Source organism: Babylonia areolata, chromosome 22, assembly GCF_041734735.1.
Source record: "Babylonia areolata isolate BAREFJ2019XMU chromosome 22, ASM4173473v1, whole genome shotgun sequence".
NCBI lineage: Eukaryota > Metazoa > Mollusca > Gastropoda > Neogastropoda > Buccinidae > Babylonia > Babylonia areolata.
In genome coordinates, this window is record NC_134897.1 from 22,686,072 (window position 1) to 22,699,749 (window position 13,678).

Genomic DNA, 13,678 nt, shown 5'->3' on the forward strand with positions numbered 1-13,678 from the left:
ATAGGTTTTCAGGAATGGAATTTTATTTGATATTATAACTTGGACATCATTGCTCCAGTAAAGTTGTGATTCTGTTGATCCTGTGCTTTTTCTTTGTTCAGATACTTGTTGAGTGCCTCTTGTGGAACTGGTAACAACATAAGAAAATGAATATGATCAAATGATGATATGATGACTGATGTGATAAAGACATTTTTTTTTTATGATAATGAGGGATGAATGGATAGATGACGGTGATGGGTAGACTGATCTACAGGTGGAGATGATGATAATGTTGGAGGGGTTACAACTGTGTGTGTGTGTGTGTGTGTGTGTGTGTGTGAATATGTTTACTTGTTACTTGTGGATGTTGTATATTTTTTAAAAAGAGCGCTGCCCCAGTGATATATCAATGTTTTCTCAAATTTATGTTGAGAATTCCACCCTGAAAGTTTGACTGCATTTTTCCTTCAGCTTTTGGAGACAAGCCATTTCCTGACTGGGGTGCTCCAAATGAATCTGTTCAGGTACATGTGAACATTTTACCTATGTGTGTACAGTATTGTGGGATTAGCCCTTCTTCCACATCTCATCAGATCTGTGAAGTGATTCTTTATACTGTGCAAGTTATCTTCTTTTTCCTTCATTAAACTTAATTATCACTGTGTATTACTGACGAAATTATTTTAATGGTACTTTGCACAGACTGAAAAGCAGTAATTGAATAAAACTTGTGACATGTCTGTGTTTACCCTTAAGTATTTGGGCCAGAATGTGTAGTGCTGTTAAAGTATCAGAATAGTGGTTACAGGGCCAGATGTGGTTTAATGCAAACTGTTTTATTTCATTTTAGTTAACTTATGAATTGCACTTTTTTTTCACACAAGAACTTTTTTCCCTCTCCCACAGACATCAGAAGGAACAGGTGAAAAGGTGGTCAGTATTGCCGAATCTCTGAAGGCTGCTGCTGAAGAGGTGGTTTGGGAGCAGTCTGGGTTTGTCTATGACAGTGCAAGTGGTCTGTACTACGACTACAACTCAGGGTACTACTATGACTCTGTGAGTGCACACATGGGTGTGTGTGAGTGCAAGTATATATATATCTGTCTATATATCTATCTGTGTGTGTGTGTGTGTGTGTACTCTTTGTTGTATGGATTGTGTCAGTGTTTAAATTTTGTTGATCAACTTGATGATTGATATATGTGAGTGAGATGTTAACAGAAAATATTATTATGACTATGAGCTTGTAAATATGTCTGAACAGAACCAACATTAAAAGGAGGGTAGGATAGAGAGAGGAGAGGGAGAAAGAAAAAGTAGTTCTCTGCTTGTTCTCATGTACATTTTCATGTACAAGTGAACACTTGGTTGTGAGCCTGCATGTGTGTGTGTGTGTGTGTGTGTGTGTGTTTACAGGTATAGTACAGGCATGTAATCTCCAAGTGTGTGTGCTGAAACTAGTCGGTTTAAAAAAAATTTTTTTCTCACTACAAAGTATGATATATGTTATTCATCAAGACCAGGTCATGTGACCACACAGAAAATATTTCACCCCTTTCCCCTCCTTCCAGGTACGCAGTTTGTATTACGACCCCACCTCCATGGCCTACTTCTATTACGACGAAGGGGAACAGACGTACAAATTCCACTCTTATGCCTCTGGGCAGTCTGGGGAAGAGATATCTCAGACAGCGGAGCAGGGAGCAGCAGACACTGTGTCGACAGAGAGTAACTCAGTATCCTCACAACACAATCAGCAGAAATCCTGCAGTGCCAGTGAAAAACCCCACAAACACAAGCACAAGGAAAAGCCTAAGATCAAGGTACATGTTCAGTTACGTGTTGGGTTGAGGGGGGGTGGGGGGGGGGGTAACAGAAGTATTGTGGTGTGGATGGAGGTGTTGTGTGTATGGATGAGGGTGTTGTGTGTGTGTTCGTCTTGAGTGGGGTGTGTGTGTGTGTGTGCGTGGTATGTGATTTATGGTATATTTCTGGTTTAATATGTGTGTGTCCATTACAGTTTTGTTTGGAGAATGGTGGAGGCGATGACTGAAGGAGGTACAGACCTATAAATTTACAGCAGGAGAATAAACTTGGACCACTGAGTCAGAGATCTGAAATAATGCTAGTGGTTTTGAATGATTAATTCACTTTGATGAGTTGGTGTTGGATAAAAACATATGGAGGGTTTGTTTGTGTATGTGTGGTGCCTTTGCTCTGTGTATACATCAGTCTGTGTGTGTGTGTGTGTGTGTGTGTGTGTGGTTGACATATATTTTTGCTAAACAGTCTGTGGATTTGGATTATGTATTCTTTAACCCTGTACTGTTTAGAACTATCGTCATTTGCAGTCATGCATAATGTTATCCCTGGGATAGGAATTACTGTTTTTAATTTTGTTCCCAGGAAAGTTAATGCATCCCCTCTCTCTGCAGCTTAGAATTGAGAGCGTGAAAACAAAGCATGATGGAGGAGGGGAGAAAATCAAGGGAGGAAGAAGCGGGGGTGGGGTGTGTGATTTATCAGTAAATAGTGCATAGTGCAGCAGAATTGTTTGATATCATTTAGAGTCAATGGTGAACAGGTTGATTCGCTAGCACTGACACAGAATGTTGAAGAAATTGTTCGCTTTCTTTTAGTATTTGGCATTCTACTGCAAGCAGTACTGGTTACAAGACCTGCATGGCACATGTCATCGTTACCCTAGCCCCATAGTGGATTCAAGCATGAATTTTACTTTAGGTTGTGTTGAATAATAACTCATTACCACCCTGTGCTAACACTAGGTGTCAATTCCATTAGAATGTGCATGTGCATAAAACAAAGAGTTACTTGTGCACCATCCTTCCTGTCATATAGACAGATGTCCACCATCCTCGCTCTCTGGCTTTCCCCCTTTACTGTAATTTTCAATAAATATGGAAATCACAATTTCAATTACAGTAGTCTAAATGAGTTGACAGTTTTTAATTTCCAGTTTGTAAAAAAAAGAGATACATTTAGATTCGATTCTGACGTCCAAACTGCTGATGTCTTTTGCCAGGAAAGGCCACAGGAGAGGGAGGAATGTGTGGACAGGCTTACGTCAGATCTGCAGAAACTTGACATTCAAAAGTGCCGAAGAAATGCGCTAGGTAAATTCCATGTGTTTGATGACATGTTTTTCAGTGTCACTGTAAACTCACTCTCTGTCTCTTTTATTTTATTTTGTTTTTTGTTACCATTCTTTCAGAGAGGCAGAATCCGCAAAGCTAGGAGAAGAACCAAGTCCAGGGAACGCAAATCCCAAAGGGGTAGTAAAAACCAGGAAACTGGCAAGAATAGGATTGTTAGTGGCACTTCAGAAAATGGTGTTGCTGTGGATGAGAGCTTGGAGGAAGGAGAAAATGAAGAGAAAGGGGAGAGGAAGGATGTTGGTGACAAGGAGGCGGCCATGGATTATGACTCATCAGACAGTCTGGCCACCGGCGAATCAGAAATGGAGTCAGAACCGGAGTCAGGGGAGCTGACCGATGAGTCATCATCGTCTTCAGCATCGTCAGATGATGATGAAGCCACAGGCATCGGTGCAGACCCTGTGCACTATGATCCTTCTGCAGGGATGGAGCCTGGTACATGCAGTGGACTTTACGTTCACAGTCTTTTTTTCTTTTTCTTTTGTTATCTCTAGTTAGCAACAAAGAGAGAGAGAGGAAAAAAAAAGTTAGCTTCTTTTCTAATTGCCACTAAATGTTGCAACAGATAAGTGGATTGATATTTTTGCAAATACTGAATAGTATAAGTATAGGTTCTTCATTAATTTTCATGATGATCATCATTGCCACCATCATGTTCTTCTTGTCATCATCATCATCATTATCAACCAGTCATCTTCTCTCTGCTGTCATACCCTGCTGCTGTCTTTTGTTATGCTGTCAGTGTTACACATTAGCATGGTTATTTACTTATAACTTTATTTTTTCTTGGTGGTCTCCACGTGTATGAAAATGTTCTATTTTCTTAAAATATACATTAGAAAATAATTTTGTCAAAAAAAAAAGAACTGTAACAGAACAACATAATATATACAGTCATTCAAACATACCTTTCACGTATCATCTTTTTGTTCCTCCCTCCAGAGATCTCAGCAAATTATCCACCCTGTATTCGCATGGTGGTGCGGGCATCGGATGCTGTGGCTGTGGGGACGTTTTTTCTGGTCACCTGTCCAGGGGGCACCGTGGGTCGAGACGGCGATTCCAGACATGTTGTGCAGATCCCAGACGTCAACATCAGCAAGGTCTGTGTGTATGCCGTGTGGTTTGTCAACAGGCTGCTGACTTGACTCTTGTTTGTATATGTTCTGTCTGACTATGACCTTCAGAACAGCAGAGGAAGCAGCTGCTGTCCTGACTATCAGGGCTAACATTTGGTTATAGTGACGAATGTCTTGCCCAAGTTACATCTCCACTCTCTCATGCAGTCTAGTCCTCAAGGCCACAGCACTAATAACCAGTGCAATGTTGCCTCCTAGTCTGAGTCATAGTCCTTCACAAGAGACTCAGCTGTAAATGAATTTGGATTGTTTCCCATTGCAGTGGAGAAACCATAGATCATACACTCACTCACTTCGCTGTTGGCCCAACTGTAAGCTTACGTCAGTCTCTGTTATAAGTTGAGCATTGAACTTCAAGTAACAGTTTTGAGTTTTTATCCAGAAAAGGTTGAGGAGTAGAAAGATTTCACAAAGTGAGCTCAGTATAATAAAGGAAGGATTGGAAACAAGGGAGTGCAGGATGGAGGGGGTACTGAAGTGTGTGAATATTATATTACTGGACATTTATTTTTTTATGGTCCCTTCCCTTAGTTTTTATGGTCCCTTCACAACATTGTGGGAATTATGTGGTGTTATTCTATGATGTAATGTCTTTTTACAAAGATTGATAGTAGACAGCATGCTTATGTGTGCGAGCATGTGTGTGTGTGTGTTTATAAAATGAGGAGAGTGAGAGAGAATAGGAAATATTGAGGGACTGAAAGAAGCTTTAGACATGAACTAAAGACAAAGTATATGAGAGAGAGTATGTGTGTATGTTATCTAGTTGTATTACCTAAAGAAATACAAAATGTATATAGGATTGTGCTTCTGAATGTGATCGTGATCCATCATAATCATCACCCTGAACCAAACAATACAGAATGCAGTTTTCCATAACATGTTAGAAACATTCTAGACTGATGTTGGCATTTTACTGTCATTCATCTAATCATCATCACTCACATATTATGGTGCATTTGACTAAATTCATCATGAAAAGATTGAGAGAACAAAGGAATGGTTCAGGGAAAATAAGACTGTAGGGATTGAAAGTTCTGCTTTAGTGGAGAAAGAAAAGTAAACCACAAAACTGGTATGAAGAACAAATTGCAAACACACAAAAATGAGTTAAAAACTGGGAGTAAGACAGGGCATAAACCTGAGTGTTGTCCAGGTTATTGCTGGCCATAGAATGAATGATGATTTAAGTGCTCAGCACTGAAGGGAGCAAAGCACACTGGTTGGCTGAGGCAGAACAAGGTCTTGGGGCCTGTCTTGCCACAAAAAAAGGCTGACATAGCAAAGCTTCCAACTATAGCTTGCACCGCTTTGCAACAGTCAACATGTACAAAGGAACTCCTCTTACCTTCTTCAGTTTGTTCCAGAAGTTCTCTCCAGAATGCACTCCATCTTGGGGTCTGTTCAGGCGTTCTGGAACAGACCTTGAAGGAAAGTTAGTTCTTTCTTCTCTGTATGTATTTGAAAACATATCTTTTTGTTTTTGTTTTATATTTCAGCTCACCAAGTTACATGAAGGTAATGTGTTGCGACGTGCAGGTACATGCTGAAATTAAGTATGATGAAGACAACAGCTGCTACACAGTGGAAGACCTTGGCAGTCAGAACGGAACTTTCATCAATGATCTACGCATCTCTGAGGTGAGGGATTCTCAGGTCCAGAAGATTGGTGCTGAAATGTTGTCAGAGTGTTCTGGTTCTTTTGTTTGCTCACCATGCTCTGTGCTTGCTGTGGTGGTTTCTTTAAGTAGGGCAAAGTTGTGCCCCAGTGAGAGACGGATTCCTACGTCCTTTCCAGTCCTGTTCATCACCTTCACATTCACCACACTAATACTTTTTGCTGATTTCAGTCTTTGTCTGTACTATGGGTATGTGTCCTGCCCAAACTTCACCATCACACAAGACTATCTCTGCTGCCTTGTGATGTTAAAAATGGTATATCATTGTTTGGTAGTGGTTGTTTTTTTTAACGTGTGATGTATTGTTGGTAAAGTGCCTCAAAGATGTAGGATGTATTCATGCATGCACAGTATGTGTGTATGTAAGAGACATGATATATGGTCTGTTTCAAATTGCATTCCAATATCAGTCCTTTGTGACACATATCAGTTTCAGTAGCTCAAGAAGGCGTCACTGCGTTCGAACAAATCCATATACGCTACACCACATCTGCCAAGCAGATGCCTGACCAGCAGCGTAGCCCAACGTGCTTAGTCAGGCCTTGGGGAAAAAAAAAAAAAAGACATCGCAAAGTACTTCAAATCCAAACTGATCTTCATTTTGTGTACATATCATGCATATATCGTCATGCCATAATGTCAGGGGAGACTGGTTCCTGTCTGAATGAAGATAAAGTAGTTGTGCATGTATTGCAGGAAAATACTCCATGTATACAGAGAGGAAACACAGTAAACTGCAGTCTAAAGCAGGAGTGAACAGTGCTGTGTGCCTTTTACTTTGGACAGATAACAGGCTGCATCCAAGAGTTCCTGTATACATAGATTACTGCATTGTAATTTGAAAATAAACCTTTTCAGTGCCAAGCCTATTTTATGCTTAGTGACAACTATTTGCCAGGGGATGTTTGGGTAACAGAGGGTACCTATTTGCCAGGGAATGCTTGAGTAACAGAGGGTAATAATAAAAAAAATTATAGCATGCAAACTATTAAAAGTATGTATAACCTATACTGTTATGAAGGAAAATTAACACACTGTCCAAGTATGACAATTTCACATGAATTAAATTTTTGATTTTGCAGTAGGAAAACTCCTACAATGACATGGACGGAAATTTCCATCCTGGGCGTTGTTTTGCACACTGGAAACTGGACAGAAATTTCCATCCTTGGGCACTCAAGGATTTAAGGAGAATAAAAGAGTATGGTTCCTGAGATTTCAAAAGTAGAAAAATCCCTGTTTGTTTTAGTTTGATACAGTAACATTATTTTATATTTTGTCAGTCATGTTAATGTGTAACATTGTCAATAAGGATAGCAGAAGAGTTTGACTGCAAACTAAGAATATTTTTCATGCCCAAAATGATTCTAATGAATCCCAAAGCCCTGGGGTATTTACATTAGCAGTATGACTAGATACAATTATACATGAAGAAAATATATGAGAAAAACATGTACATACACACAAACATGCAGGAATGCACATCCACACACACAGACATGCACACACAGTCACACACACTTCTTGAATATAAAGCATGAGTATTTGAGGCACCTTTGCTTTATGTACTATTTATTGATTATTGCCAGGACTCAGTAGAAGTAACACTGCTTGTAAAAGAAAGGCAATTCTTGGAGAAATAATGTGCCTTTGGGAGTTTAGTTGGGCAACAAAAAAAAATATGGATACATCCTGAAAACAGCACGGTTACCTCAAGCCAGAAACTTGGACAAACTGTGGATTTCTGTGTTGCAGTCCAAGGAAAAAAGTCCAGCGATCCCTTTATCTCATGGGGACATATTGAGGGTGGCTGGCACCCATTTGTTACTGCACATCCACCCAGGCACCGACACCTGTGATGACTGTGAACCTGGCCAGGTGTTGGCCGCTCTGAAGGCACAGCAAACTGTCTTCAATGGTAGGCATACAGGCTTGCAAGTCTTCAGGATTGAGCCAGAATTCCAGATCAGAACATTTGTATTTCACCTGGCTCCGGATCAGTAGCATTTTTTGGTTGTTTCTGTATTGCAAAAATGCGTTTAGTAGATTGAGCTTCATTTAGTTGCATTTTTAAGTTGGTGTGGCACGCAGTTTTTTTGTCTATGATGAAAAGAAAGAAGATTCTTGACCGACTACCCTAACACTACTTTTGATATGATTATTGTTTGCCACTATTAAAAAGGGGAATACAGATTTAGATTATTCAACATTTGAGGCAGCAACATGATGTTCGAACTTCGATTCTTCATCTGCCATCTGCTCAGATTTGGTTTTAGCAAGAAGTATGTCAAGCAATTATTTTGAATTATGCCTGTTACTTTTGTTATAACGTATCTGAGCTGTAAAGTCATAGAAAAGATGGGAATTGGTTAAATGTCCAACAGAATGAATAGAGAGGGAGATATATATATATATATATCTGTATATAGATCTATATATCTATACATATATATTTACATAAGTTATTTAGATATAAATGGTAAAATATTGATCCATTGTGGACAAGGCTGCTTAGTTTTGGTAGAAATGTACACATTCCAGTGCAAACATTTGGTTCAATAAAAAGTGATCTTTTGACGGTGGGCAAAAAATTAATTTTGTATTGGATGGGATGCAGTACGGAACGAAGTGTGCAGCAGCTTAACTCTTTTGCTGCCGGGAAAATAGGATTTAAGTTAAATCTATCTGCTAGGGTTTTTTGACAAAAAACGGGTATAAATTTTTTAAAAAATTCTGTGCTCTTTGTTATTGGAGAAGGACCCATAAAAAAAAAAAATTTCTGAAAGGTAAATGAATAAAGAATACCAAACACATGATGTTTTCCCATTTTATGTATTTTAGTGACATGCTGTTGTTTAGAAATCAGTGTTTTGTTTTTTGTCACATTTTCAACTTGTTCATTACAAACATTAGTCGGGTAATTTGCACTAAAATATATTTTCTGGACAAATGGATATCTGCACACACAAAATCATACTAGAACAACAATAATAAAAAAAGAAAAGAAAAAGAGAGACATACACAATGATTTGTGACCTCTCCAAGTGATAATATGGATGTGAGGCCACACCCCCTCAGTCTCCACCCCTCTCACATAGTCACTTTATCCAGTTCTCATCAGACTGCGTTGGCTGAGTGTCAAGAAAATCGCTCACACTGTGTCCTGCTAAAAATTCGGTCACTTCTGTCGTCTGCTATACCTGTACAGCCAGCATCACTTACTGATAGTCTATCTTGGCCATTCTTTTGATTGCTCCCTTTAGTTTCTATCAAATCGTCCTATAAATGTTCATCACTGTCTTCTCCTTCAAAATTACGCTTCAATTCTTCCTGAGCATCAGCTAAAGAAAGCAGTCTTGGTTGTTTTAGTCTGCCATGACCGCATGTCTCGAGCACGGCGTCAGTCCGACATTTTGTTGAGCGAGCGAGGAGAGGAGCCAGGCAAAAACTATGACAGTAACCCAACCAAAACGTTCAAATAAAGGACTGCCTCATGACGTAGATGGTGTTTCTAGCTATGAATAGAATCTAGAAAGATTCCCCGAGCTAAATCTACCAGTATTTTTGTCAGTGAACTGAATGAAAACCAGGGAAAGTCAGAATATTTCGATGACGAGTTATCTCGTCATTGTGGCAGCTTAAGGGTTAACGTGTGACTCTCCTCTTGCAGACCATGTGGTGCTGACCAAAGCGGAGAAGAAGAAACAGGCCCGCCAACAGATGAAGGAAATAAAGAAGAAATATGGCTTAGAGGTAAGTAAGTGAACAATGTGTGAGCAAGTGTGAGGGGTTGGTTCTGCATGTGTCTGTGTGTGGGTGCAGGTGTTAGGTGAATCTTTGTGCCAGTGAGAGAGTTCTATTAATAACAGACAGTACAACATAACACTCAGTGACACTTTGATAATAGGTTTAATTACACATACTGTACCGTGCCCCACTGGTGTAGACCCTGGCAGGGGTCTGATTCCTGTCCTGTGCAAACTATTACCCCACTGAAGGGGAGAAAACATGAAAGTAGATGTGGCTAGTTACATCCCCCAGATGGATTACCTCCTCCAGACTGAAAAGAAACTGGTAAATAACTGTCTCAGCTATCTGTCTATGCCAATAAAACACATTTCAACAGGGGTGAAAAAAAAGAAGAAAATGTCGACGTGTGGCTTGATTAATTTTTCAAAGTGCCTCAGTGAATGAAGGTTTTATCCTCTGGCAGAATTCAGCGTATGTAGACAACATGGCGGCTATAAAAAACCCAGACTATGCCGATAAAGCGGAGGTGCGTCGTCGCTTCATTGGCAGTGAACATCCCAGCCATCAACAGTCACGGGAACCACCTGCCTCTGTACACAGGTATGGTGTGTGTGTTGGGGTTCTTGTGTGAGCATGTGTTCCGGTTGTGTGGAGGGGGAGAGGCTGGATTTTGTGGTGTGTGTGTGTGTTTGTCATGACAAGTTTTGTTTTGTACATCACAGTTTGCTATTTTTGGATGGTGTATGCTGTCCCAGTATGTCTCAACACCTTTGTGCAGGAATAGAATTTGTCTTGATGTTTGTACAGAAGGTGTCATTAATGTGTGTTGACTGAAGCCTTGATATTTGAATACACAAATGAATTGTGTTATGGTCGTACTCTGACTAAAGTCATGATGTTAGTGTAGCTATGTCATTTGTTAGTGACTAAAGCCTTGACCTTTATATAAAGGAATAGACGTCTTTCAGGTTTGTTGACTAAAGCCATGATGCTTTTGTGGTAGATGTCATCTGTGTGTGTTGACTAAAGCCTTAGCCTTTATATAAGGTAATAGGTGTCTTAAAGGTGTATTGACTAAAACCTTGATGTTTGTGCAGTTGATGTCATTTTTGTATGTTGTCCAAAGCCTTCAGGTGTATTGACTAAAGCCTCTGATGTTTGTGTAGTAGATGTCAGTTGTGTTCACTAAAGCCTTTACTCTAGGCATTATGTTAGGGAGTAGATGTGTTTTTAGGTTTGTTGACTATAGGTCTAACGTTTATGTACAGAAATGGATTTTGTCATTTTTTCAGGTTTTGTTGACTAAAGCTGTAACGTTTATGTACAGGAATGGATTGTGTCATTCATGTGCATTAACTAAAGCCATCTGTTTAGTAGATGTTATGTGTTTGCATTGACTAAAGCCTTGACTTCTTAGTGGGAATGGATTGTGTCATTCAGATGTTTTGCCTAACACCATGGCACATATGGGATGGAATGTATCGCTCAAGTGTGCTGGACTAAAGCCTGTAAGGTTTTACATCTTTATTTGTTCCCTGAAGAATTCTGTGCTGTCATGGATTGTGCCATTCAGCTTTGCTGTGACTAGAACCATGACATTTGTGTTCCGGATTGAGTGTCATGTTTGTGTTGACTAAAGTCTTGCAGTATTTGTGCAGACCTATATCATCTGAGAACAAAGGACATCGCATGCTGGCCAAGATGGGGTGGAAAGAGGGAAGTGGATTAGGCAAAGACAGTGCTGGAAGGGCTGAACCGGTGAGAGATTAAAACATTTTTGTTTGTTTGTTTGCTCATTTTAAAAGTTCGTGTAGCAAGGTGACATAATTTAAAGTGTCCTTTTACCATCCACTGTTCCATAATTCCGTATGAAATGAGTCTTGTAGGGCTTGTCTCTCTTGTAAGGTGTTGATACACACAATGACACATGCAAACACAGTCACAGACATTATACAACCTGCATGCATTGTTGGCGTATTTGTACACATGGCCTGACACACTTACACAGACATGCATGTGCATGAATGCAGTCACATGTTTTTCTTGATCTCATCCCCACCACAGCACACAGTAATAATGTCAGTTGAAAGAGTATCTGATTACAATCACCTGTAACATTCTTGATAAATGTTTAAAAAAAAAATATATATATAAAAATTAAAATAAAAATAAAAGAGAGAGAGAGAGAGAGAGGAGGAGGAAAATGTGAACAAAACAACAGAACACAACTGGCCTTGATTTACTTTCCACAGAATTAAAACAGGGACAAACATTTTGCAACTGTAGATTCTTTACCACCATTTGTTAAGTGCATCTGCACAGAGGTCTTTTTTTTTTTTTTTTTTTTTTTTAAACTTCCATTCAAGACTACCTTGGAAATCCGAAAGGAGGTCTGGCTGATATAGGGGGAAGGAAATTTTCAGCCGAGTATAGCAGCTGAGCCATTTCCAAGGATTTTGAGGAATAGATTAAGCATCAAAACACTGAAAAAAAAGCAACACAAAAATAAAGAAAAAAACGAAGGAAAAAAAAAAGCGCAGGTTCTCCTCTGTTGACTTGCATATTCCAGTATTGTATCACTTTTTGTCACAATAGATTTTCTCTGTGAAATTCAAGCTGCTCTCACTGGGGAGAGCGTGTCATCATAGTACATTGCCACCCATAGTTTTTCATAACTTTGAAGTCTGCAAGTGTATTTCTTTGACATTCGAAGTGGATTTTGCTATGAACAACCCTTTTGTTGCCATGGGTTCTTTTACATGTGTTAAGTGCATGCTGCTTGCAGGACCTCTGTTTATCACATCATCCAAATGACTAGCATCCAGACTTTCCACTCAAAGGTTAGTGGAAGGGAAGAAAAATCTGCTGAGTACAGCCACAGGGGAAGAAAATTTTGGCGAGTGTGGGTGTCAGTCACGTTCCCTCAGATCCTCTCGCTTCCCAGCTGGACGCGTTACCAGTAGGCCAGCACTTCACATGTCTTGATTCTCTCACTTCATGTCCACAGGTGACGGTGGAGCTGCGAGCCCAGCAGTCGGCTGGTTTGGGGTCCACATCTTCTGTCAGTGTCTCCCTGGACAACGTTCAGTCAGCCGCCAGACTGCGGCGACTTGCCCAGGCTCAGGAACGATACCACCGCTTGGAAAACACTGCTTCACAACCAGACACGAGGGAGAGAGGGAGGTTTGCGGGGGATAAGAGTGCATGTTCACAACTTTCAGGGAACACTGTAGGCAGCTGTGATTCTCAGGGAGGAGGTGGTGGTGTTGGTGGTTCCGGTGACCACAGGCCCAAAAAGGGATCGAACAGAATGGAGATAAAGTGGATACAAGGACAGACGCAGAAAGCAACTTGATTTGTGACTGTGATGGCAGGTGTGTGTGTGTGTGTGTGTGTGTGCTATGCAGTGAGTGTGTGTGAACAAGTGTGATGTTTTAAGAAATTCATGGAATTATTGTAAATAAATTTAAGTGTTCATGAAAATGTGTGCTGATACAGTCTGAATACATATGAATGTATCACTGTATGTGCTTCTGCTGAGCTCTTTCAACACCTGTCTGGATTCTGGAATATAAAACATCACAAATACAAGCTAGGCAGCTCACTTAGTAAAACATCAAAGTTGCAATCTAATGTTTGTGGATAAAAATGCCAGGGACACTTCCTTTAAACCAACGGAGGGCAATACAACCAGGAAAAACTGAAAAGTGATGGAAACATGTCCATGAATTTTTTTTTTTTTTTTAAGTGGGGAAAACACATCCACAAAATCTGAGAAAATGTGATGGAAACACAACCATGAAAATCTAAACACAACCACAGATTTCTATAACGGATGGATGCACAACGAGAATGGAGAACTGATGGAAACAAAATCACCAAAAAAGAGGAATCAATGAAGTACAACCGGGAAATAGATAACTAACAGATGCAGAACTACAAAAAACAAGAG

General features: G+C 39.9%; 1 protein-coding gene across 3 annotated transcripts in view; it reads left to right on the top strand.

Moving 5' to 3' along the window:
• LOC143296985 (uncharacterized) overlaps positions 1 to 13,180 on the top strand; it is a 31,465-nt gene extending 18,285 nt beyond the window's left edge. Inside the window, exons 3-13 of one of the 3 annotated variants that reach the window (XM_076609080.1) lie at positions 454 to 506; positions 889 to 1,038; positions 1,554 to 1,805; positions 3,215 to 3,593; positions 4,101 to 4,261; positions 5,837 to 5,938; positions 7,732 to 7,894; positions 9,647 to 9,729; positions 10,190 to 10,326; positions 11,385 to 11,484; positions 12,734 to 13,180. In XM_076609080.1, coding sequence (XP_076465195.1) covers positions 454 to 506; positions 889 to 1,038; positions 1,554 to 1,805; positions 3,215 to 3,593; positions 4,101 to 4,261; positions 5,837 to 5,938; positions 7,732 to 7,894; positions 9,647 to 9,729; positions 10,190 to 10,326; positions 11,385 to 11,484; positions 12,734 to 13,081 — 1,928 coding nt within the window. In that variant the 3' untranslated portion in view covers positions 13,082 to 13,180. Of the gene's footprint in view, positions 1 to 453; positions 507 to 888; positions 1,039 to 1,553; positions 1,806 to 3,025; positions 3,117 to 3,214; positions 3,594 to 4,100; positions 4,262 to 5,836; positions 5,939 to 7,731; positions 7,895 to 9,646; positions 9,730 to 10,189; positions 10,327 to 11,384; positions 11,485 to 12,733 lie in introns of all 3 variants that reach the window. The other 2 variants (XM_076609081.1, XM_076609079.1) reach the window with 2 other exon arrangements.
• Positions 13,181 to 13,678: the final 498 nt, after the last annotated feature.